This window comes from Ambystoma mexicanum, chromosome 6q (assembly GCF_040938575.1).
Source record: "Ambystoma mexicanum isolate Mex_15411 chromosome 6q, UKY_AmexF1_1, whole genome shotgun sequence".
Taxonomy (NCBI): Eukaryota; Metazoa; Chordata; class Amphibia; order Caudata; family Ambystomatidae; genus Ambystoma; species Ambystoma mexicanum.
In genome coordinates this window covers 612,374,754-612,401,621 of record NC_090937.1, presented here as the reverse complement: position 1 = coordinate 612,401,621, position 26,868 = coordinate 612,374,754, and the positions used below count along the sequence as shown (strand labels likewise).

The 26,868-nt window shown below is 49.0% G+C and overlaps 1 protein-coding gene across 1 annotated transcript in view; it reads right to left on the bottom strand.

The window, feature by feature from the left end:
• MFSD8 (major facilitator superfamily domain containing 8) overlaps positions 1-26,868 on the bottom strand; it is a 1,042,879-nt gene that overhangs the window by 383,052 nt on the left and 632,959 nt on the right. Inside the window, exon 7 of the mRNA XM_069631102.1 lies at positions 1,524-1,582. Coding sequence (XP_069487203.1) covers positions 1,524-1,582 — 59 coding nt within the window. The remainder of the gene's footprint in view (positions 1-1,523; positions 1,583-26,868) is intronic.

The window sequence follows — 26,868 nt, the reverse complement described above, 5'->3', positions numbered from 1 at the left end:
GAGAAACCAACTTGCTGGTAAGTGGGATCCAGATTATGTTTTGCATGACAGTGCATAATTCGAAGTGGAAAACAGAGAAACACTCTGACTCCAGTTACAAACACACCAAGTCAAGACTAGTAAGGGAAGAGAGCCAAGTTCCAGCTACCCCAATAATACAGGAGAGCCCTCTTCCCGGGAAAACAGAAAATTGTAATACTCTTAAGAATACGGTTGCTCTGGTATATTTTTCAGAGACTGATAAAACATATGAACAGTTAGTAGAGTGAGATACCAGACCAGGAAAATAACTGAATTCCCACTAACTAGAAAAGTTTCTTATACCTTAGAGACACAAAACTACTGTGTGGAGTCCCTCAGTCCTAAAATATCACAGCCCTCATATATTCCCTCTCACAAAGAGGATATCCTCGGAGTAGGAGGGAAAGATGTAGGGACAACTTTCATAGAAGAGGAAAGTGAAGATGAACCTGATCCCTCATGGCAGGAATTCGGGTTCCCTGTCAGATATCGCCCCCAGAATAGGAGTGGCTTTTGTGGGAAATTGTGTCATGCCCCAAAACATTGTACTTTGAATAATTTGGAAAGCCCTACATCCCCTTTCAGAGCAGAAATTAGAGCAGAGAAAAAAAGAACCCAGAGTTTTCCTATGCCAACCTTCTGTATACCCCTCCTAGCAAGTTATTTTGATAGTTATTTTGTAGTTATTTTGATAGGCATGGACATACTCTTTAGGATAGGGCTAGTGAGGCGTTTGTCACATCCCTTTAATAAATAAAAGGGATATTGTGAAAAACTTTAACCAATTTGTCTGCCTTACATTTCTGACTTCACAAGTACGGTATAATTGTAAATTTTGGAAACCCATGCAGTAGTATCATCCTTAAATTCGAGCATATACATTATACTTAAAGCATGAAAAGATTAGTGCATTACAGCACTATTAATAAAATATCAGACATTACTTTGGGTCAGTGCTAAACCACTTCTGCCAAGTATACCCACCAGATTTCTTCCTAGTCTATTTATCTGTATGAAAAATCTACTGCTTGACAAACTCATGCGTGTGTTAAATGTACTTTGCACCAAGATCATCGCCTCTTAGTCTATGTCTTACTGCCAAGCCATTAAACCAAGGGAGATTTTGGTTGGGAAAACTAAGGATGGCTTCCCAAGACACTACACCAATAGTGACTCTCAAAAAACCTACTAACACTACGATTCTGGAGTCAATTATATATCGGATAACAGTCATTCTGCTTTTGCTTGTCTGTAAACCATTATCCATTAGCCAATAACAAATGCTCCTATTGTGTTTCTTTTATAACAAATGACTGGATCAGTGCCACCCAGCACCCTCACCACTTCTCTGTATTATCTGTTAATTTATATTTTCTACTCAGTAAGAGAGTGGGAAAAACGTTCTGTGAGGGGCTATCCTCATGGTCACCTCAGCACATCCACGAAAGTAGGGTGAAAAACACTGAAAATAAATAGCACACAAACGTCTGTGGAAATATTACCTTCTGTTTCTGCATTAATACTCTTAGATAGTCTTCCCAGGTCATCCACTTGATGTTCTCTATAAAACAAGGCATCAACAATTATTTGTCTCATGCTACGAGAAGTACAGCACATTTACAATGAGAATGACCAGGAACATATTTACTGGTGTTGCAGCAGAAGGGGCAATCTTTGTATAATTTGGCTGTACTTTTCAATGAACAGATAACATTTTCTTCCAAATGCCAACAGACAAGACTGCTTCAAACTACTTGCTTGACTAATGGTGTTCCCTCTTGTGCACTTCACATCTCCCTATTTCAAAACATTATGAGAATGTATGCATCTACAGCCAAAATCATTTTTGACATAGTGTGCAACCTTGCAAAATTGTGTAATGCGTGTTGTTTACCGTACATATTTCTTTGTAAAAAAACAGTAATTTCAAATGGTAGAAAAACAATTTGCTATCATACCTAAAAAATACATGAGAATTAAATAGGCATTACTGTATCCAGCAGTAAGTACACAAACATACAATTTAACTACACAATTATTTATATTTGATCTTGATGGGCAAGCTTTTACATTAAAAATGGATTATCCTTTGGGATTTCAATATTTTGTGTTCTGAAAAATAGGAGCAAACTATTAAAAATCTACTGATCAATGGTGGGCAGCCCAGTAACGTCAGGTGCTATCGCTTGCGACGCAGAGATGTGATGCTTAATAAAGGCTGAACATCTTGGATAAGTTGGGGAGTGGAGCGGAGAGGGAAGAGATCATGGATAAGGACAGGGAAAGAAGGGTTGGTCCACTGTGCCAAGAAGAAGGTGAATGTTTTTCCTAATGTATGAAAGACGACGAACCATAGAAGCAGGTATGTCTGGTATGTCTGTTAGGTATGTCTGCAAGGCTTTTGTAGAACAAGGGCTGAAAGTAACAGTACTCTTTTCTGCAAGGCTTAAGGTAAAAAGGGGAAACAAGAAATCTTGAGGAAGCTGAGGGCCTACTGAATTTATAGGCTCAAGAAGTGCACTCACCTCTGGTGTCATATGAGTATTTGGCAGAGATTGAGGCAACTGGGAGCGATGTACTGTCCTGTCAGATGGCATAGAAGAGAGGCTGTGCATTGTAAAGTGAGCTTTCTCAGTGTAGTCTTCAAGACAGATGGCGCTGAACTCAATAGTAGAAAAGCACGCATCTTTATTTCACATAGTTTACAGGTTCTGTTACTCCTAGTATGTAGGCAGCAGGGGCACATGCATGCATTATCACAAAGACGATACACAACTCTGTGGACTGTTTTTATAGGGTTGTTTAATTAAAGGCAGAGTTGGGAGTTCATAATTGGAGATTCTACCTCTTTTGGGGTTCTCAGGTTTCCGTTTTTGCAGCAGCTAGGCCTTTGAATTACTGATGGCGATAGAAACTGTTGGTCATTGGGGGGCGCTGATGAGCAGCCCGAAAATGGCCGCTTAGCTGCTGAGCTCCGTGCTACACCAGCTGCAGTTTCACTAGAAAGGCGGCATCGCTGGCCATCCACTCTTGAGAAGACCACTTGATGACTACACTACGGAGCACCTTTGGGTTGAATATTGGAAGAATTGGCCCCCCTGGCCCGTGTGGGGGGGGGCTCTTGATCCCGTGGTGCGGCCTCCGCCTGCAGCTGCCTCCGGCTAGCGCCCTGCGTTGGAAGGCGGACCTGCGCCGATGTCTGCCTGAGCGCACAAACTCCTGGCAACACTGCAGTGCTCTCCTGCACCAGCCTATCCTTGCTGGGAGGCTGCGACTCCACTAACTGCTGCCTGCTGCGATGAGCCGCCTAGGATTGTGCTGACACCGGCTGCCCGTGCCTGCCCGTTATCCCGCCACTGCAGCTCCGGCTGCACTCCCGCCGCATGTGAGGAGGTCGATCAATGCGGCGGGACTCAGCTCATAAGCTCGCAGGCTGTGTGGCCTTGGCCCTGGACTGGTGCGGCTCCTGGAAGCCTTCCCTGTGCGGCGCGCCCGTAATGCTGCAGCGGCCGCCCGCCTGTGGCCTGATTGAGGCTGCCTGCCCCGACATGGGCCCAGGCCCTGCTCTGCCTGACTGGGGGGCCTACGGGCGGGCACCTTGTGGGAGGGCCGCCCCACTGAGCCATACTACTCATAACTTGGCCCGGCACCAGCCTGGATCGCTGTGCTGTGTGCCACTGGCCCCCTCTGAATTGCGGCGGGGCCTCCAGTCCCCCTGAACTTGCTCCTACATGGCCTGAACCTGTTGAAATGGAATATAACCCACTGTGAGCCCCGGAGCCCCCGTAGGCGACATCACTTCAGGCTGTGCTCGCCCTTAAGACCCCAGCTTCTCTTGTAACCAGGGCACATGGCGAGGCATGCACATTAGAAGGGGTCCTGCACCAAGTGGCCAACCGCTCTGCTGGTTCTGCCCCCACTCTTTGGCTCTGCACGATGCATACTACCCAGCTGGCGCTTCACCTCGTCTTACACCTGAGGGCTAACCCTGTCTCCTCCTGGACACTGCTTTGGGCCTGCCGGAACTGTATAGCATCACCCTCTTTATGGTGTCACCCAAACTGATATGGGCCCTGGCTCTGGTGACCTGTAGCTGGCGCTGTGGCCCGCGCCACCTGATTTCCCCTGCCATCGTGTCCGGTGGGCCAACCTATGGTGCAACCCTGCCGCGACTGACTTCAGGGGTCGAGCGTGGATGTCACAGTGCCGCTGGGAACCACCGCCTAACCCAACATCTGCACCTATCACTGTGCTCCTGCTCATTCACCAGCCAGATCACCTGGCTGGCCCTGGACATCCACAGTTGAACCTGCATGCTAACACCTGCATCGCTCTACACTGTGGGGCCCCCTGTGACCTGAGGCTTTGTTGAGCTGCTGGGATACTGGAGCGCCCCAGACCCACTACAGTGCCCTGCATCTTACCCTGACCTGCAACCAGACCCGACTGTTAAACCTGAGGGGCCTAACCCGGCACAGGCGTTGTGCACCCGACCGGAGGACTCTTCTCTGCCTTGATAATGTCCAACAGATCTCGAGGTGCTAACAAGACTGCCGCCATGGATAAATTAGCTAAAGCGACGCTGAGACCCGATCAGGGGCAACCCTTGAACAGCCAGGAAGACATGTCAGTGCCAGCAGGAGCATCCACTCCAGACGTAACCATTATGATGGAGTCTATGGCAAAGAACATTGCTTCCTTTAATGAGAAATTAGACGACATCAATCAAATGTGGAGTCACTCAAACCGCAATTAGACCACACAGGCACTAGAATCACAGAGGCTGAGACCAGGATTGGCACTAATGAAGATGGAATACATGTGCTTCAGGATGCAGTGGCCTCCTTCACTAAAGACATGAAGTCTGTCAAAGCAAAATGTGACGACTTGGAGTCCAGGTCACGTAGGAAAAATATTCAAATTATAGGTGTGCCTGAGAATGCACTCAAGGGGAAAATGGAGCTGGCGACGGAAGACTTGCTTAAAGAGCCGCTAGACAATCCTCAGCTGTCTCCCTTCTTTGCTGTTGAGCGAGCGCATCGAGCACTGGCACCGCGCCCCAAACCTGGGGATTTCCCAAGACCCATAATTGCAAAATTGCTCAGTTACAGGGACAGGGACCACGTTCTCCACCTTGCACGTGAGAAGGGAGAACTTAATTGGGCTCGCAAATTATCAGGAGCTTTCCTGACTTTTTCGATTGGGGTGCAACAGGAGAGGCACCAATTCATCGGCGTGAAGAAAATGCTCAGGCAACTGAACATCCCCTATGCAATGCTATTCCCTGCATGCCTCAAGTTCACTTTCAGAGACAAGCTTTCCCGGAAGAAGCAGTGAAGTTCATAGAGGCACATGTCCCACTGAACAGCCCTGCTTTGGACTTGATGGACAAGGATTGAACAGTCGGACACCCTCTCCATTGCGCCCTAATCCTGTACCTATAATCCTGCATTTATATGAGGTCTGAGACGCGGGCAAATACTGCCCGCTCACTGCGAGTCACACTGGGGAGCCCCTTGCCGGGCCATGGCTTGCATTGCTATGTCTTAAATAGAATGGTTCCACTGTACTTCTGCCCATATGCTGTTGGCACCTCACATTGACACTTTTTTCATTTACTGCACACTGTAATGTTTGTATTGACTAAATCGGTATAAGTTCTGTTCAATAGATTTGCATTTAAGCAGTACCATCCTTCATATGAGTCAATAGAATAACTTCAAATGTCCTTACCCAGCGAATGCAACAATGTGTGGTATTTTGACACAAATCCTTTATAGCTGGTCCCTCGGCAGCAGCGCACCCCACTACAGCTGCAATGGTTATTTCTGAGGTCCTGTTGCACGTGAGCCCCCGTTGGGCAAGTGTTGTAGGTGGGCTAAGTTGGGGAAGGCCTGCCAACACCTGGACTGAAGGGGAGGGGAGTTACACTGTTCGCTGGGGGTAGGCGGTGAGGGAGGTGGGATGTGTTGGGGGAAGTTACGTTAAAAATGGCAGGGGAGTTGTGGCATTACATTTGTCTGATAGACGAGCTGGTGGTACGACTGATGCAGTTCTTGATGTACAGAGGTATGACGGCTGGGAAGTCTCCTGAAAAACTGACATGCCGTTACGATTAATGTCGTGGAATGTCCGTGGGATAGGCAATTTCACAAAGGCTCGTAAGATCACTGCGTACGCCGAGAGACATGGTGTAAAGATACTTATGCTGCAGGAGACCCAGGCTTGTGCTCGACTTGCATCATCTCTTGCTTCAATCTGTGGGGGGGGGGGGGGGCGAACAGATTCTTTACAGCCTATTCTACGCAGGCTAGGGGAGTCTTAACGTTAATCCACAAGTCGGTCAAATTTATATTAAAAAAGAGCTATATAGACCCTGAGGGCAGGCAGATATGTTATTCTACATTGCACACTAGCAAATGGTGAATACCTGATTGTGAACACGTATGACCCTAATGTAGACTCCCCTGAATTTTTTTATGCCATTGCTGCCATCCTCATGGGGTATATTGGGGTGCAGATCATCTGGGGAGGCGATGTGAACCTGATACTACACACCAGTTTGGATATAACTGGAGCTGTGCCTAGACCACTGTTGCACACGGCTCGGAGATTACAGATACATATGACATATGAGAAGAAGAACCTAAGTGATGTCATAACAAATAAATGGAAACGGGGTCTAGAGTACACCACAACAACGAAAAGAATCCAACAAAAAATAGAAAATCACTTTGGGAAAAAACGACATAAAAGTCACAGTGATGCTGAAGGAGAGTCACTGACTTTTTGGGAAAACCAGAGGCACTCTCAAACCCCTTCCTCCAGTACAGAAATCTTCATATCACCAGTTAAACCGGGGAATGAAGTTACGATACCAAATGAGGGGGAAAAGGCAGCAGCACCAATGTTTCAACACACACACTCACCAGAAAATAAAGGACACACTTCTAATGAACAAAGAGATAGAGTTCAGGATGAAGATGCCAAAATAAAACAGACCCAAACACAAAAACACTGAAAGCCCTAAACTTCGTTCTCAACTCTCTCGTTTCAGTGTTTGAAATGCTCAAAATGGATGTACAATAACAAAATGGGACACTCTTAGAGATGACAAAAGAAATTGCACTTTGTGACTCATCCTTAGTTGGTCTGGTGGCTGCAACCAACACAAACTTGACCCTCCCGCTTCGGGATCTAAACTTAGAAATGGTAAAACAAGGACTTGATATATCCTCCATTCAACAAAGCCTGAAGGAAAAAAATTATATGGAAAAACGAAACAATAAACTACTGGAAGAGGTCCTCTCTGTATTGAAAGAAAATTGGAAACCAATCCAAACAGAAAGAACGGCAGAGAAGATCCAAGAATACTCACTAGATGACACTCCGCTCTCAGACTCGGTGCTGCAAGAATTTCGAAGACTTGCAAATATAGTAGAAGGAGAAATGGAAACTGAAGAGAGTATTCAAAAATTGCAACCAGAAAAAGTAAACAGGAAGCAAATGGAGAAAACGCCAGACTGGCAGCATCCCTGTGACCAGACCTCAAGAGGTAGGAGGAAAGTGAGCCAACGTCTCGCACAAAGAGCCAGGTCAAAGTCAATGCATCCTAAAACAAAGAAAAACCGAAAGAAAGGGTTGAAAGACAACAAAAATGGAAACATAAAGGAAAGAGTAAGCCAGCAGATAAACCTTAAAACTATTGGAAACAGCGAGAAACAGGAAAGTATAACACATGATGTTAAAGATCCACAAACCACCTCGGGGAAAAAACAAGACAAGACACGCCAAGAAAAGGGTAACCAGAAACAAACCAAAAAGAACCTTGAAAAGACCAAAACAGGAAATAGTAATCAAACGGAAGAAACTGTAGCAATCACAAAAGCAAGTATTGGTCTGCAAACCGAGAATGAGGTAGAGGCGAGCTACGATTCAAAGGCAAAAACAGATGAGAATGTTTCTAAAAATCAACCAAAGTTATGGAAATTACAAACCAGTAAAGAACCAGATGGCGCCTCTCAAAAAAATAATATAACAAAAGCAATAAAATGGGTGCCAATCTTTCTGAAAAAAAATCTTCAGCCGGAAAAAAAAGAAAACTAATGCAAATAACATCGCCCTAGTGCAGTGCAATAATAACATAAAAATTGCTTTTATCTTCGAAATTAAGAAACAGAAGACTGGCAAGGACCTCGGTGTATCACCGTCGAGCCCAACCCCTGCAACAATTTTGACGGAAACAAAACTTTCTGCAATAAATGAAAATAAAGCTCAAAATGGTGAAGGGAAATCAGTAAAACTTAACAGCCCAGGATCTCAAGATGATGCCCGTTTAATAATACAGTCACCTTTTAAAACCAGTGAACACCAGAAACGAAGTAAGTTGAAAAATGACATTACCCAAAGGGTCTGGCTGAGATTGCGTTCCAATCCAGGCCGTCATAAATCATTGAGTCGTGCAGTAATATTGAGCATAATGAAAAAAGTGAAAAATCTTCAATGTTTTGCACCTGAAGACATAGAGAGCGTCAAATTTCCAATGTCTCAAGACCCCTTCCTAGTTGACATGATACTTACCTCCGAGAATGCAAAAAATGCCATGCTACAAGAGTCCGTGGAGTTGGAATCCTATGGCCTGGAGGTTTCATGTAATGATACAGAAAGAAGTATCATCAACCACCAGAGCATCCCAACACTAAAAAATAAGGGAAGGGAAAACTCCAATGAACTGCACCTAATGAAAGGGGGAAGCAAAGAGATGGAAACAGACATAAAAGAAAATACTCTTACACTTTTTCCAAAAATCCTTTCACAAGCTCTGCAGAAACTAGGAATGGGCATGCAGCAACTTTAGAAAGGATGATTTAAATGTGTTCAGTTGGAATTCACGGGGCTCCAGCACTATTAGAGCAAAAGAAATGCGGGCATATCTATTCAATCAGGGTGACGCTGTTCTACTTCAAGAAACTTGGTTGGTGAACCCTTTAAATATCGAAGGATACACAGTTCTTTGCCTATCGGCTTTACAAAAACCATTAGGACGACAATCAGGGGGTCTGCTTATAGCCCTCAAGAACCAAACTTTCAAAAACGTATTAGAAATATGGAAAAATCCCCTAGGTATCCATGCATGTAGAGCAGAAATAGACCTACAAGAGAAACCTTCAGCCTGGGTGTTGATAAATATATACTGGAACCCTGCCAGCTCAAAACTGGACACTTTCATAGAAGATCTGGGCCTACTACTGGAAGCAGTGAAGGTGAACTCCGCCTCTGGCAACATTATTTTGGCAGGAGATTTTAACACGAACTGTCTTTATCTACAAAAGGGAGAGACATATCACTTGAATGCTGGGAAGATAAGTAGGGGAAGAATGTGGCAGGAACTTATGGAACGATGGGACCTCAAAATGGTCAATAGTAAGCAAGAGGGAGACCAAGGAGCATATAAAACATGGCATAGAGGGAAGTCATCCTCTGCTTTAGATTTTATTTTTGTATCCAGGAACCTGCATGCATTGCCATCCATTCTAACTTTAAAACGGGAAGGAGGCAGTGACCACAGCAGACTCGAGCTCTCGTTCCAAAACATTCTAGGAACAAAAATGGAAAGAGAATCTCAGAACCTAGAGGGGAAAAAAGGGAAAATCAGAGTCTTGAAATATAAAGATGGAGGACTTAAGCTCAATAAGCGCCTAAAAGAGGTTCCTGAACATATCTGGAAACTGGAATGCGACCCGAAGAGGTTTACCAAATTTCTCTGGGCAACACTAACACCTGGAGACTTAGTGGGGAGAAATAAACAAAAACATCTTCATGCCTTTGATGAACCAACGCAAAAGAGAAAAAGAGAACATAGGAAAGCCCTGCGAGAAATTAAGAAAATAGGGTATCTGGCAGAACAACTGAAAATAGAAATAAAAAGAGAGAAAACAAAGTATAAATCTTGGTCAATTTCACAAAAGGAAATTCAGATGCAAACGGATGGGGAATATGTACTTAATATACTAAGAGAAGATAACAGCAAAAGATTCTGGGAAACAATGAACTAATTTGAGGGGGAAGCAGGAAACTCTCTCTGTAATCTAGTGTCTGAAGATGGTTGGGTCGAATATCTAACAGAGACCTATAAGAGCCATAGTACCTGTCACTTTACGATCAAACCAGATACTCCCTGGCAACTCAAGTTTAATGAGGAGGACATTTATGACATCATAATCAATTCTTCGAAATCTAAAGCTTCAGGATTGAATGGTCTGACCTATCAGACACTTAAAAGTGAACCGGTACTTTGGTCAAAACTACTAACCCCACTTTTTGATGAAATACTTAAGAAACAGATATTTCCAACTACTTGGAAATCGGCTTTGGTAATACCGTTCTTTAAAAATGGGGACCGTCGGGCAGCTGCAAACTACAGACCAATAGTGCTGCTCGACATTGAAAGCAAAATATTTATGAAACTATTATTAAACCATGTTTCAAAATGGGTAGAAGATTTCGACATCCTATCACGCTTTCAAACAGGATTCCGGAAAGGACACTCGACATCTGTAAATGGTCGGATCTTAAATCTACTGAATGAACAAACGGAGAAAAAGAAAGCACCTCCACTATATGGAGCCTGGATCGACCTATCGAAAGCTTTTGATCAAGTAGAACAAGCACTACTTTGGCAAAAACTACGAAGGTGGGGAATGCCAGAAACACTATTGGCCATTTTAGTGGAACTCCACAGGGAAACAAGCCTAAGAGTTCGGCTTGATGTAATGGGTCACCTCTCAAAACTAATAGAGGTTAACAGGGGGATCAGACAAGGGTGCCTAGGAGCACCTCTTTTTTTCAATCTGTTCTTGGCAGATATGGGACCCTTTCTTGAATCGGCTGCATTGGCCAGCCCCACCATAAATGGGAGAAAAATCTGTTGGCTGGCCTATGCAGACGATATAGTACTACTAGACAGAACACCAATTGGTCTGCAACGGCTCCTCACGAAACTGAATGAGTACATCGGGATAAATAAACTAACAATCAACCCTGCCAAGTCAAATATCCTCATTTTCAAACATCCTTTGGTAAAAATCAAATATAAAAATTGGAACCTGGGGGGTGAAAGTATAAGAGTTGTAGAAACCATAAAATATCTGGGGTACAATGTACACGCCCCTCCAGCACAATATAAGGTAGAATCTGAGGTAATGGCCAAGGTTACGCAAGCTGGGTCACAAATTATTTAACTGAATTATAAGTTCTGTACATTTTCCATCCTTCCGTTAGTGAAGTACTATCTAGCAAAAGTGGTGCCAGTTATATTCTATGGCCTGGAAGCTAAACCAGGGCTTTGGTCAGCTAATTGGGAACATTTTGAGGGTCGACTTTGGAAAAGGGTCTTGGGACTTCCAAGTTGTACATCTACAAAAAGTCTGAGATTCGAGCTGGGACTAAAGTCATTGAAGTGTATGGCAGATTGGAAACTCATCTCCCTGTTCTGAGAAATAATTACAGGGAAAGATACCTCACTCTATGGAGACCTTAGGACTCAGAGGCTGCATGGCAAATCATCCCGTTTGACCTCACGCGGGGAAAGGGTAACAAAGGCTTTCATAAGAATAGATCTGGATGAGGAAACTCTGGTCCTAAACCCACTCAAAGTAAAAAAAAATTAGAACTCTTAGATTGGATCGAAACAATAGAGAAAGTAAGATCGGATCCAATCCAAAGTGCACTTTTGAGGGGGGAAAAGGAACTTGGGTGTCTCTCACGCTATCTAATGAAATTCCCAAATAGAAAGCTGTGCTCAAATTTCCTCAGAATGAGATTAACAGGCCGATTCATGGAATTAATGTGCGCCGAAAATTTCGGCGCAAGCGTGCGAAAACGTGCGATTCGCAAGGAAAGAGCGAAAATCGCAGTGCACTGCGATTATCGCACAGAAAATAGCGCACATCTATTCATGGAAGTCGGTGCACGCGCAAAATGTGGGATGTGCGCTGAAAAAGTGCGTGGCGCACGCTGGCGCACAGGTCATCGAACGCCGTGCGATAAGGCCACAGCGAATTCGCACATAGCGCGGCGCACATAACAAAAGAAGGCGTAACACGGGGCGTTACACGCAGAATGGGGAACAACTCGTGAAAATGTGGGCGTCACGGGGGAAGTACAGGAGGCAAGTGCGCGGAACGCCCACACGCTCGCCTACAACACGTATTCATGGAATGGAATAGGGAAAAACAGCGCACGGCCAAAGACGCGCAAAGGCCCATACATGTCCACCACACGAAAGCAGGCGGTAGCGTCCCTGCGCAGTCAAAAAATGTGCGCCAAACTTCTACACGCGCGAGAAGTACCACATGCGATCGGGCCTGGGGGAGCGTGTGCGTGTATTTGAGAGATGCGAGAGAAGTTCCACACGCGATTGGCCTGTGCGCGTGTATTTCAGGGGTGCGCGAGAAGTTACACACGCGATTGGCCTGGGCGAGTGTATCTCAGTGGTGCGCGAGAAGTTTCACACGCGATCGGGCCTGGGGGAGCGTGTGCGTGTATTTCAGAGGTGCGCGAGAAGTTTCACACGCGATTGGCCTGGGCGCGTGTATTTCAGAGGTGCGCGAGAAGTTACACACGCGATCGGGCCTGAGGGAGCGTGTGCGTGTATTTCAGGGGTGCGCGAGAAGTTCCACACGCGATCGGGCCTGGGGGAGCGTGTGCGTGTATTTCAGAGGTGCGCAAGAAGTTCCACACGCGATCGGGCCTGGGGGAGCGTGTGCGTGTATTTCAGAGATGCACGAGAAGTTCCACACGCGATCAGGCCTGGGGGAGCGTGTGCGTGTATTTCAGAGATGCACGAGAAGTTCCACACGCAATCAGGCCTGGGGGAGCGTGTGCGTGTATTTCAGAGGTGCGCGAGAAGTTCCACACGCGATTGGCTTGGGCACGTGTATTTCAGAGGTGCGCGAGAAGTTACACACGCAATCGGGCCTGAGGGAGCGTGTGCGTGTATTTCAGGGGTGCGCGAGAAGTTCCACACGCGATCGGGCCTGGGGGAGCGTGTGCGTGTATTTCAGAGGTGCGCGAGAAGTTCCACACGCGATCGGGCCTGGGGGAGCGTGTGCGTGTATTTCAGAGATGCACGAGAAGTTCCACACGCGATCAGGCCTGGGGGAGCGTGTGCGTGTATTTCAGAGATGCACGAGAAGTTCCACACGCGATCAGGCCTGGGGCAGCGTGTGCGTGTATTTCAGAGGTGCGCGAGAAGTTCCACACGCGATTGGCCTGGGCGCGTGTATTTCAGGGGCTCGCGGGTGGTTTAACACGCGATCGGGCCTGGGGGAGCAGGGTACCACTCACCGTCTGCCTTGCGTGTAGAAGAACGCGCAGCCAACACCCACCCGCTGTGAAGTAATAGCGTGTGAACCCCAACGCCTGCAAAACACACGCACCCCACGAAAAGCAACGCCCGTGCGCGATACGTCACAGACGCGCATACGCGCTAAGGGCCTTTGGTCCAATGGAATCGCGTATGCGTGCTGACGCGCTTACGCGCTAAGGGCCTTTCCTCGATTTACACGCTGACGTGCAGAATTTTCACGTGCCAAATCACTCCGTATCAAGCTGGCCACGCGTAAGCACACGGAAGACCACGCTCCTGCCCAAAAGGCCGAATTACGGCCCCCCAGAGCCCCGAGCAGCCTCCCACGAGCCATCTGCTGCTGCCTGCCTGCTGCCACCGTGCCCTGCCATTTGGTGCCTGCACATCAGCCATCTGCAGGGGTCCAGTTGCTGTGTCCACCCCTGCTGGAACAGAACACTCCCGACTGGGATACCATCGCTCCACAGCCCAGCCCCAGGACCCAGTTGCCCACCCACGCCTGCCTCGGGGGTCGCCATGTCGGGGCAAACACCATCCGAGACCACTGGCGACCCCCAGCCAGAGGGGCAGAGGGCCACCAGCTTCAGTCAGAAGGAAGTTGGTGTCCTGGTGGAGCTTGTCCTGGGGCATTATGATGCCCTCTTCGGATCACCACACGCCGACAAGGAAGGACGGGACAGGATCTGGGACGACTTTGTGGTTGCCATCAACGCAGAGGGGGTGGCAACCCGCAACATCAAGCAAGTCAAGAAGCGCTGGGAGGACTTCAGGTCCAGGACCCTCAAAGGCCCGGCGCCTCGTGGAGGGGGGCCGGGGCAGCATGAGTACCATCCAGCTGAGGGTCCTGGAACGCATACGCCCAGCACTCCATGCCCAGATCCTTGAGAGGCAGACCCGTCTGGAGTCGAGCGGTAAGTGGCCAAGCATTGCTGTGTGAGACAGGGCATGTTGCAGTGTGCTGGTTGTCTGATACTTGCCTGTATGTGTGACATCGGCCATGTACACGTGTGTGTGTGCAGGGACATCATGGTCATGCATGTGAGACCAGTAATGTGTGAAGCACACGGTTGGTGTATGTGTTTAAAAGCAACATGGGGAGCCCTATGCGGAATGGACACATGAGAGCATGCCAGTCTCTGTTCCTGGAGATGCGCGGGGGTGAGGGATGTGTGCTGATGCCATGTACATATATGGTGTCCATGTCTGTGTTTCTGACCTGCGTGTCTGTGAATTGTGAATGCCATGGATGCATGACACATGTCTGTGACAATGTTCAGAATCACTGATGCAGCCTAGTTATCCTTGCATCCACTGTGTCCGGGGTGTACGAGTCCAGATGGATGAAAGTACGTTGAAGTGTGTGCATGTGATAGGCATGACCCATGATGCATGTGAGTCCAAAATCAACATTGTATGCTTCAAGAGTCCCTTGGACATGTTTGCTTATGTCCATAGCATGGGCCATGCCTGTTACTGCATGTGTTTTGCCTGCACTGGCCCATGTGTTGTGGAGGGACATGATGGAAGTGATCTTTGACAGTGCCACTCATCTGCTGTTGCTTCCTGTCTAGGGGACCATTGTACAGTACCCTGATGCTTGTGTTCTATGTCTCCCTCTACACAGCGCAAAGTGAAGAAGAGGGCGGAGACGGCGCTGTGGAGCTAAGCGGCGGGGATGCCCCCACGGCTGCAGCGGAAGGGGTGGGTGAGCCCCCACAGGGGCTTGCAACAGCGGAAGACGGTGTGGAGCCATCCAGGTTGGTGGTTTCCACAGAGGAGGAGGCCGCTACTGAGCCGCACATGGGGCCTGGTGGGGGCATCCCTGCTGGTGCAAGTGGTGCAGTCCAGGGGTAGGGGCAGGAGGCAGCACAGGTCGCCGTGGAGGTGCCTGTGCATGTCACTGTCCCTGACACTGTGACTGCACCACCATGCACCAGCAGGGATGCCCCATCCCAGGCCCGTCCCCAGGTAGGGGGGATGTCCGTGTCATCTGACTCCCCTCCACCTGCGGACGAGGGGACCCCTGGCCGTATGGAGAAGGTCCTGATTGGTGTCGCGTTGCGCACGGCTGTCATTCGTGATGAGGTGCGTGCTTCCCGGGGGGAGCACGCACGTCATCACGAAGAGCACCGTGGCAACGTGGCCCAGTTGGGAGCGGTCATGGTCGGGGGTCTCGTACATGTGTCGGGCACTCTGGCGACCCTCTCCTCCTCTGTGGAGGCTATGCGCCAGTCGTACTCCATGCCGTCTTCCGGCCCAGATGCCACCAGGGCCCCCTGTGGACCTGCCCCGACCAATGCAGCCACCTCGGTGGGGATCCCATCCCTGCCACAGTCGGGAGTCGGAGGTCCAGCAGGGGTGGACACACCAGCAACTGGACCCCAGCAGATGGAGGATGTGACGGCATCATCGGGCAGGGCACGGGCACGACGGCGTCAGTGGATTCCATCAGCCTGGACGCCGTCGTGCTGGCACAGGCAGTTGCATCGGAGGCAGCGGCAGGCTTGACGTGGGAGGCATCATGGCTCGGGGCCATCAACATCAGGGGTGCAGGCATCGGCCGGAGGGCAGGAGAACCCTGGAATGGGAGTGGCTTCCATGTGGGAGCGGTTGGGCCAGCAGATAGGTGCGGAGCAGCAGCGGGCAGAGGAGGAACGGCTCACAATGGTCAGGGCGGAGAACTCCATGTGGAGGGCGCTGAGGCGGGCTGAGTGCCTCGAGGGTCTTCGCAGGGAGTTGGAGCTGGACACTGCATTATCCCTGCGGGACCTCGGGGCCAGGGAACATGCCCGCCTCCAAGCCATTGAACAGGAGTTCGATGATGCCCTGGCCCATGACAACAACCAGTGAGCCGTCGGACTAGCCCGCTGCCCTTGTAAATAGTTATGTAGTTAGTGTTAGGTTTCCTTTGCTTTTTTATTTATTTTGGACCTTTTGGACAATGGGCCACATTTTTGTATATAGTTTTTTTTTATTAGGTAGTATTTTCATGTAGGTTTCATTTCTTCAGTTGGGATCATGGACCCTGGTTTGTTTATCTGTATATAGTTGACTGTTGGATTTTTTTTTTTTTTTTGGATTTACCCATGGAGCAATGGTTTTCGGTTTTGTTTTTACCTTGGATTTACTTTCTTGAACTGTGACTTTGGACACCTTTCCTTTGGATTATGATTTGTCATTGTTCATTATTTTACGGACATGCTGCTTTTGGTTTTTGATTCCCATTGTCATTTGTTTATTTTTAATTCAATTTATGCTGTTTTTAATACATTTTTTTCATCAAACTTCAATGTGTAGTATCATCTCATTGGTATCATGCATATCATGATATGGGTTTTGAGATTCACTGACACCCATTGGGTGTATGTGAGGGCCATGTGTTCATTTCCAAACTTGCAATTGGGGTTCTATCATGTCATTGCCATTTCTAAGTGGGTGGATGCAATACTCGGGTGGGTGTTTGGCATTTGGAGGCTGACCATAAGGGCCAGGGATCTAGATTGTGATGACATGTTGGCTGGGGGACATGTGTGGGGGCCTGCTGGCAGGTGCCCCGCAATGCTGGAGGGTGGGGGTGCAGGGGGACATGAGTGGGACATGAGTGGGGGCCTGCTGGCAGGTGCCCCGCAATGCTGGGGGGTGGGGGTGCAGGGGGACATGAGTGGGACATGAGTGAGGGCCTGCTGGCAGGTGCCTCGCAATGCTGGGGGGTGGGGGTGCAGGGGGACATGAGTGGGAGATGAGTGGGGGCCTGCTGGCAGGTGCCCCGCAATGCTGGGGGGTGGCGGTGCAGGGGGACATGAGTGGGACATGAGTGGGGGCCTGCTGGCAGGTGCCCCGCAATGCTGGGTGGTGGGGGTGCAGGGGGACATGAGTGGGACATGAGTGGGGGCCTGCTGGCAGGTGCCCCGCAATGCTGGGGGGTGGGGGTGCAGGGGGACATGAGTGGGGCATGAGTGGGGGCCTGTCAGGTGCCCCGCAATGCTGGGGGGTGGGGGTGCAGGGGGACATGAGTGGGACATGAGTGGGGGCCTGCTGGCAGGTGCCCCGCAATGCTGGGGGGTGGGGGTGCAGGGGGACATGAGTGGGACATGAGTGGGGGCCTGCTGGCAGGTGCCCCGCAATGCTGGGGGTGGGGGTGCAAGGGGACATGAGTTGGTGATCAGTAGTGCAAGGAGACATGTGCCTTTGCTGGGGGGCATGCCCATGTTGGGTGGGCTGCCTGCGGGACATGACCAGGGATGCAGGGTAGTCCCCTGTGGTGTGGGCTGCCTGCAGGGGCCGTGGAGGGTGTACAGGGAACACCTGGGAGGACCCACACTGCCAAATCACATGTAGGACTCCCCGGCACCCCTGAAATACACGTACCCTGCTGAAATCGCGTGTGAAAATTCTCGCGCACCCCTGAAATACACGTACCCTGCTGAAATCGCGTGTGAAAATTCTCGCGCACCCCTGAAATACACGTACCCTGCTGAAATCGCATGTGAAAATTCTCGCGCACCTCTGGAATACACGCACACGCTCCCCCAGGCCAATCGCGTGTGGAACTTCTCGCGCACCTCTGGAATACACGCACACGCTCCCCCAGGCCAATCGCGTGTGGAACTTCTCGCGCACCTCTGGAATACACGCGCCCAGGCCAATCGCGTGTGGAACTTCTCGCGCACCTCTGAAATACACGCACACGCTCCCCCAGGCCTGATCACATGTGGAACTTCTCGCGCACCCCTGAAATACACGCGCACAGGCCAATCGCGTGTGAAACTTCTCGCGCACCTCTGGAATACACGCGCCCAGGCCAATCGCGTGTGGAACTTCTCGCGCACCCCTGAAATACACGCGCACAGGCCAATCGCTTGTGAAACTTCTTGCGCACCTCTGGAATACACGCGCCCAGGCCAATCGCGTGTGGAACTTCTCGCGCACCCCTGAAATACACGCACACAGGCCAATCGCGTGTGAAACTTCTCGCGCACCTCTGGAATACACGCGCCCAGGACAATCGCGTGTGGAACTTCTCGCGCACCTCTGAAATACACGCACACGCTCCCCCAGGCCCGATTGCATGTGGAACTTCTCGCGCACCCCTGAAATACACTCACACACTCCCCCAGGCCCGATCGCGTGTGGAACTTCTCGCGCACCCCTGAAATACACTCACACACTCCCCCAGGCCCGATCGCGTGTGGAACTTCTCGCGCACCCCTGAAATACACGCACACGCTCCCCCAGGTCCGAACGCGTGTGGAACTTCTCGCGCACCTCTGAAATACACGCGCCCAGGCCAATCGCGTGTGGAACTTCTCGAGCACCCCTGAAATACACGCACACGCTCCCCGAGGCCCGATCGCGTGTGGAACTTCTCGCGCACCTCTGGAATACACGCGCCCAGGCCAATCGCGTGTGGAACTTCTCGCGCACCCCTGAAATACACGCGCCCAGGCCAATCGCGTGTGGAACTTCTCGCGCACCCCTGAAATACACACACCCAGGCCATTCGCGTGTAATACTTCTCGCGTACCCCTGAAATACACGCACACGCTCCCCCAGGCCAATCGCGTGTGGAACTTCTCGCGCACCTCTGAAATACACGCACCCAGCCCGTTCGCGTGTGAAACTTCTCGCGCACCTCTGAAATACACGCACACGCTCCCCCAGGCCAGATCGCGTGTGAAACTTCTCGCGCACGCGTGTTCCCGAAACCCGTAATACACGTTCCCCGCTTTGCGTTTGCTGTTTTCCAGTCCGGTAAACTGGTACAGGGTTGGCGCAGCCCTTTGCGATGGTTTTGCGATCTTGATGGCTTTTCCTTGCGCGAGGGCGTTCTTGGGGGCGTAACTGGCGCTGCTGCAGGGTCGCTGCGCCACTCTGTGCCACGTCTGCTTTTGGAGGCAGGAATCCATGAATACGCTGTGCGCGGAAATTGATTTTATCGCACGCGGCTGGCGCAGACATTCGCACGGGCACGCTGTGTGCCAGCCGCGTGCAACACTTTTGTGCGAATTTCAATGAATTACCCTGTAAATCTTGTCCATTGTGGGGTGGTCTTGGAAAAGTGGAACCAAGGGGATAAGGCAAAAAAACTGTGTTGGATCAGTATAAACCCTGCCAAACAAACATTAAGGCATTTATTAATGGACTGTGAAGGTTCATGGATATATCGGTCAAGACTCTTCAGGACCTTTGTGTGCAGAGAGGAGGATATTGTATCAGACTTCCTCTGGGACAGACTCATATCTGGTACCCACGCCGTGTTGACGTCAGCAGCTATTCAGGTGTTAACCAACTGTGAAATAGTCATTTGACATACATAGAAAAAGAACATAGTCCTCCAAATCTTGCGCACACAGATCGTATGTGGAAAAGATCAAAGTCAAAATGAACAATCGCCTGAAAAATTGGCAGGGTTGGCAAAAAAGGAAAACAATGTTTTAATTCTTTCTCTTTTTTCTAATATGTAACATGTTTGTTTTATCTGGTTCTTTTTGTAAGGGCTCAGCGAGCCAAAACAAATAAAAAAAATAAAAAAAAGATACACAGCACATCGCTTAGCATAAGGGACGCCTGGCGGATTCTTAACCCCCTGGTGCGAGAATATACATACTACTCGTCGGTGCACGATAGCTCCTCCAGGATTGATTTGTTCCTCATATCAGGCGAACTAATTGGCAAAGTAGAAGGTGCCCACATACTCGCCTGTACATTGTATTTGTATTTGTATTTTATTTATTTATATTGCGCACCTAACCCCTAGAGGGGTAGCAAGGCGCAGAGGCAACAAGAGGATTGCAAAGCTTGGTTACATGCAAAGAATGAAGTCCAGCCATGGTTACAGTGTTGGACGCGTCAAAAAGAAGCAATGCACGCCTATGAGGCATGGGTTACGGAAATATACAATATAAGCAATACTATATACAATAAATCGGTTGTCTCATGAAAAGGTATCTACACTGAGCAATTGACAGCCTAATTGTACATATATACAATCATAGTGGTGGAGCATCAGGGCAGCAGGAGAGCAAGGGGTCGTTATGTGTCGTGAATCTTGAGCCAGTGGATAGTCTTAATTCTGAATAGGCGGTAGGGGAGGTCCTCCCTGCAAGGAGGTGGAAGGGAGTTCCAGTATTGTGCTGCTTTAACAGGAAAGCTATTCCCACCCGACATAGATCGTTTAAACCTGGGCACCAGGAGGAGATTGGAATTGGCCATTCTAGAGGGGCGAGAGGAAGTAGGTCTGGTGAATCTAGTGATGAGGTATTGAGGGGCTGCTTGGTGGAGCCATTTGTGGGTCAGGGAAACCGATTTGAGGAATATGTCTTTGGTAGAAAGCCAGTTGACAGACCTTCTAGAATCAGAGATGTGGGCTTTCTTTGGGATACTGAGGGCCGCTCTTAAGGCGTTATTTTGAAGGATCTGAATTTTGTTCATAATATATTTGTTGCATCCTACATAAAGTGCATTGCAATAGTCCAACTTGGACAGGATCAGAGCCCAGGCTATGGTGATACAGTTAGACGGGGAGAGAAAAGGTTTGGCTGCTCTGATAAGTTTGCATGTATAAGATGTGGTGGATGCCATAGCATTAACTTGTTTTTTGAAGGTGAGAGTGGAGTCTAGGTAGAAGCCAAGGGTTTTGACCTCCTTGGCTACCGTGATCTTATTGTTGTCAATTTTGAAGGAGGAGTATTTTTGGTCTAGTTTGTTAAGGTTATGTGAGGACCCTAGAATGAGGAGTTCTGTTTTGTCGTCATTCAGGCATAGACTGTGTGAGGCCATCCATGCCTGGATGATGAGGTACACTTTGTTGACGAAGGCCAAATCCTTGTCATAATCCCCCATCAACAGGATGAGGATCTGGGTATCATCGGCATAGTTAGTGTAGGTGATACCCAGACCATCTAGATCATCAAAAAGGGGCTTCGTGAAGATGTTATACATGGTCGGGGAGACGCAAGATCCCTGAGGCACGCCACAGGTGATGGGTGTTGGGTCGGCTGCTGCTAGTGGGGAAAAAGACTCATTGTGCGGTTATTTAGAAAGGATTGGATCCAGTCAGTTGCCTCTTGAGAGAAGTGTGCAGCTTTTTGAAGGTGGTCGCATAGGATCTCATGGTCGACCAGGTCGAAGGCAGCCGAGAGATCGAGAAGTAGCTGTAGTGCCACCTTACCCTGATCTCTCAGCTCATCTATCTGTGCCTTAAGATCTATGAGTGCGGTTTCGGTGCCGTGTTGAGGCCTGAAACCCGATTGTCTGACTCAAGTGCTCAAGGTAATGTTGGATTTGATGGTATGCTATTTTGTCGAGGATTTTAAGAAGGAAGGGTACTGTAGTGATGGGTCGGTAATTAGTGGGAGTAGAGGGGTCTAGATTCGGGTTTTTTTGAGCATGGGGAGGACCTATGATTGTTTCAGATTGTTAGGTACGCTGCCTGATGTGAATGACGCATTTATTAGTTTGGTAATAAATGGTGCGAGATCACGAGCCGCATCCTTTATCAATTGTGCGGGGCATAGGTCCCCATGGCAGTTCCAAGGTTTGAGGGTGAGAATGACCTTTTCTACCTCTCTGGTGGATACTCTGTGGAAGTTAAAATAGGGAATGTGCACAGGGGGGTGTGTCTGAGTTGGGTGTATCTTTTTAGGGGTCGGGATGCTGGGTTTAGTGGAAGGGAGAAGGGAATCCTTTTTAATGTTTATCTTTGTCTTGAGAGAGGAGATTTTGTTAGCTAGGGCATTTTGTATACCTATGCACCAGTTTTTATCCTTGAGGCACGAGTCAGGAGCGTGGATGGGAGATTCAACCTCTTTTAGTATTGTAAAGAGCTCTCTGGTGTTGGATTTGGCTTGTGCGATTCGAGTGCTGTAGGACATTTGTTTGGCCAGGATGATTTCTTTTTTATGAGAGGCTAGTCTACTCAAGTTTTTCTTATTTTTTTCTGAGGGAAGTGATCTCCAAATTTTTTCACAGCGTCGCTTTTCCTGTCTGAGGGCGTTAAGATGAGGAGAAAAATCAGGCGTTGATGTGTTTTCTTGGTTTGCTCTTTTTTAACTTCAGTGGGGCTATGGCATCAAGAGATGAGAGCATGGCTCTATTATATATGTCTACCATCATTAAGGGATCTGTGCGGTCCGGACAATGTCGGACCATGCCCCAATAATGCTATCACTCCATGCAACACGCAACGGGACACGACAATGGGCGTGTGCTTGGAAGCCTTCAAAGTGTATATAAGGGGCATGTCCATCTCCTAAGAGGCGGGAATACTAAAAGTAATAAGGAACGACCTTCATCTCTCTGAGACCAAACTTAAAGATTTACAGCGGGAATGTGGGATGGCAGCTACCCCTGCTAAATTAGCACAGATTAGGGAGGAATTGGAGGTTAAGTCACACGCCTTGGCAGAAATACGCTACTTCTCCCACCCACGCGCTGCTAGGAAGTATGGGGAGGTTGAACGATCTGGGAGAACACTAGCTAGATTGTTTGAGCTGAAGGGGGCCACTCTCAGATCGAGAGTGTCAAGGATGCGCAGGGCGTCCAAAAATGGGCGGACCATCAGATACTGGAGGTATTCACACAGTTCTACACTGAACTGTACACCCCACATCAGGAACACAATATAGAAGATGTACGTGAGTTTCTTGACCAGGTCCCCATGACATGCATATCCCAGGCAACCAAAGAGCAGCTAGACGACCCGATCACGTTAGATGAAATAGTCAAGGCCATCACTGACTTGCCGAAGGGCAAGGCCCCCAGACCTGATGGCCTTACCTCTGAATTCTACTAGGAGCATATGGTGCTTCTGGCGCCCAGTTTGCTGGAGGTCTGAACTGAATCACTTTGGGAGTCCACCCTTCCCCCTTCACTGCGAGAAGCACTCATAACTATTCTTTTAAAGCCTGGGAAACCCAGTGACGACTGTGGATCCTACGGGCCCTTGTCATTAATGAACTTAGACACAAAGATATTTGTCAAAGTTATAGTAAACAGATTCCTGCTGATCATGCCACACCTGGTACACGAAGACCAAGGCGGCTTTGTGCCTGGGTGGTCGACTGCACCCAATATTAGGCGCCTCTTTAATGTCATGTCCAGGATTGATCAAAACACAGAGGCCGTGGCGGTCCCGCTGGACGCCCAAAAGGCCTTTGATATGGTCTCATGGCGCTATATGTGGGAGGTCCTCGGGAAGATGGGTGTGGGTCCAAATATGATTGGAAATATCAAATTACTGTATACGTGTCCCACAGCTAGGGTTCTGTTCAACTCCCTAACATCTACACCCTTCGAACTACTCAGTGGCACCTGACAGGGCTGCCCGTTCTCCCCCATTCTCTTTGCGCTGGTCATTGAACCCATGGTGGATTATGTTCGAGTGTGGCATGCAAGCAAGGGAATACGACTAAAGGACACCCCAGAGATAATATCACACTATGCAGACGATGTATTGCTGTATGTTAGGTCCCCCCGACTCACTTGGACCCCATCCTGCGTGACATAACGTGAATACGCACCTTCTCTGGTTTCACAATAAAATCTGAGATGTTCCCACTGACGAGCATAACTCAACAACCCATGTGCGAATATCCCTTGCGCTGGTCCCCGGGAGGGATCAAATATTTGGGAGTCCAAGTCTCCTTAGCTAAATCAACCCTGCTAGCTGAGAACTATGGTGCAGCTGCACAATACACTGAGACCAAAATATTGAGGTGGCACTCCCTCCCACTCTCGCTACTCGGGAAACTCTCATTGGTCAAGATGGCCCTGGTCTCTAAGCTGCTCTATATTTTTGCGAACATACTGGTATTACCCGGGAAACAATACTTTGACAGGATACATAAATTGTGCGCACAATTCCTATGGCATGCCGGTGCGGTCCGTAAAAAGTGGATACATATGACCTTGCCTTATGAGAGAGGCGGCTTCACTGCACCCAACCTGGTATTATACTGGTTAGCGGCACAAGCTCAATATGCCACGTACTGGTACCCGAGGGCATCCGTTCCACCTCATGTCAAGTTAGAAAAACTTGCAGCGGCCGACGTAAACATCATGTCACTGATCCTTTATCGTAAATACGAGGTAGACACCCCCTCTCACCCCGTTGCAACCACTTTACTGGCATGGAATCGGCTACTGAACCTAACCTCTGACCTACGCCCCTATTACAAATGGCTCCCCATCTGGGGATTCCACGGGCTCGAGCCCACACACGATAAACTTCTGGCCCAGCACTGGGCTATCATGCCTTGACAGATCTCGTTCTGGTCACTCTGGGTCGGCGCTGGAAATGCTGCAGTACTACAGACTTCGTGCTGCGGTCCGGGCTATGTGGCCATCCTATCCAAATGAACCCCCGGACACGCCTGAAATAGGCTATATAGCTAACTCGGGTGGTGCCCGCGGGGTGGTCTCGGCCCTGTATAAAATGTTGGTAGCAAAATCTCCCGACCAACCCCCTACTGCATGCGATGAATGTGCTGATGAACTGGGTACTGAGATATCAGATGATACATGGAGGAAACTGTGCTCTCACACACGCCGAGTTTTCCGTCAATTTTAGGTTTCGCTGCATTCAATATAAGCTATTAAACAGGCTATATTACACCCCTCATAAAATTGCGAGCTTTACTTGAAACCGTGTACAGTCTGTGCTAGGTGCCATATCGAAAGTGCTGACCAGATTCACATGTTCTGGAGCTGCACCGAGCTCAGCAGGTTCTGGGATGAGATCCTGCGGCTCGCTCTGATATTATGGGTGCCACGGTTGAACCGGACACGTTTGGTGTATTGTTTGGGGTGTGGAGAAGTGATAGTGGTAAGAAAATGGCTACATTTCTACATGTTAGTTGTGTGGTGGGCAAGAAATGTGTGTTACGATGCTGTAAGCGCCCTTACCCTCCCACCTTTGATATGTGGCTGAAGGCACTCACCTGGACACAGACTTGCAAAGAGGAATACATCAACACCCTTTCCACACGCTGCCGCTCCAAAAATGTTTGGTCTGCATTTTGCACCTACCTCATTAACCTATCTGAGGATAATTCAGAGCCGGCCTCGCCTGGAGCCCCACAAGGGTAACATGTAATCCCAAAGAAATATGTAACACTGAGATATGCCCAGTATATTCAGGAACGACTATATGTGACATCTGCCACTGTGTACTGTATTCATCCAATTGCATGTAAATTGTTTATGACTTTGTGTGTTGTAAACCTCTGCCTATAAATAAAAGTAAAAAAAAAAAAAGAAACCGTTGATCGTAGTTGAGGCTGTTACCCACAGGGTCCTTTGTAGCTGATAGCAGGATTGAGGAAATGTATATATTTGTATAATGTTTTATTTGTGGAACTACATAGTTTTCCCTGAAAAATGTGAAAGATATATTGTAAAAAGAAATGCCTTCCCATAGCTTTAATCAATGTTGTGTGTCACTGAGATAATCAATAGTAAACAACTATCTACTTGACTTTGGGGACGCTAATCACTGATGCCCTACAGATTCTTATTGGCTTTATTCGAGATGGTTGGGGCATGGCCAAACGGCAATCATGGCGGCTGCACTCTAAATATGCGCTGAGAAGTGCACTTTGCAAATAGCACAGAGCCCGGCCTAGACATGAGTTTGATCATCAAAAGAGCCTGCTGAGCCCTTGCTACAATCGTGCGGCCCCGGCTAATGTGTCTCCCGGCCCCCGAATTGGCAGAACAGTCCCATGGGGTGATTCGGCACCAGGGATGCTGCAGTGCAGAGGACCAGAGCCCGAGTCATCACCTGCAAGGGCAGAACTGTGCACTGGAGGGTCCGGACTGGCCTGACACAAGGATTTCTTAACTCACCAACAGGGAGAGCAGCCTCTGACCTCCCGTGAGACAGCGGCGTCTAGGCAATGCCCTCCAAGATGCAGGCACTGAAAGACAGAAACACTGCCCGCCATCTTGGAAGGGGCCGAGCATGCTGTGGGCCAGTCAGGAGCCGAGCATGCTGCGGCCCAGTAGGGGGCTGAGCATGCCTCGGGCCAGTCCAGAGCCATATGAGATCCCCGCCTCGGACTCTGGGTGCCGATGAAGGAGTGGGACGACCCATTTCCACCACTTGTTGAATCTGATAGCGCAGCCACAAGCCCGCCCGCAGAAAGGCTGGTGAGGCTGCGCCTGATGCTGCGTACAACGTCAGCATTGAGTGCCGTATTCCGTGCCTTCTGTTAAAAATCTTGGACAGAGTTGCCTACCTCCAGATTCAGGAGCACCTGGAATCTAAACAACTGCTAGGTATACTCCAATCTGGCTTTAGACCTCAACACGGAACTGAAACTGCTCTGGTTGACCTCAAAAGCCAGACTGATGAAATCAAAGACCAAGGAAATGCAGCCATCCTACTTCTCTTAGACCTCTCAGCGGCCTTCGACTTAGTCGACCACAAAATCTTATGCAACCACCTCTCCATCGCAGCCCACTTCTCCCCCTCTGCC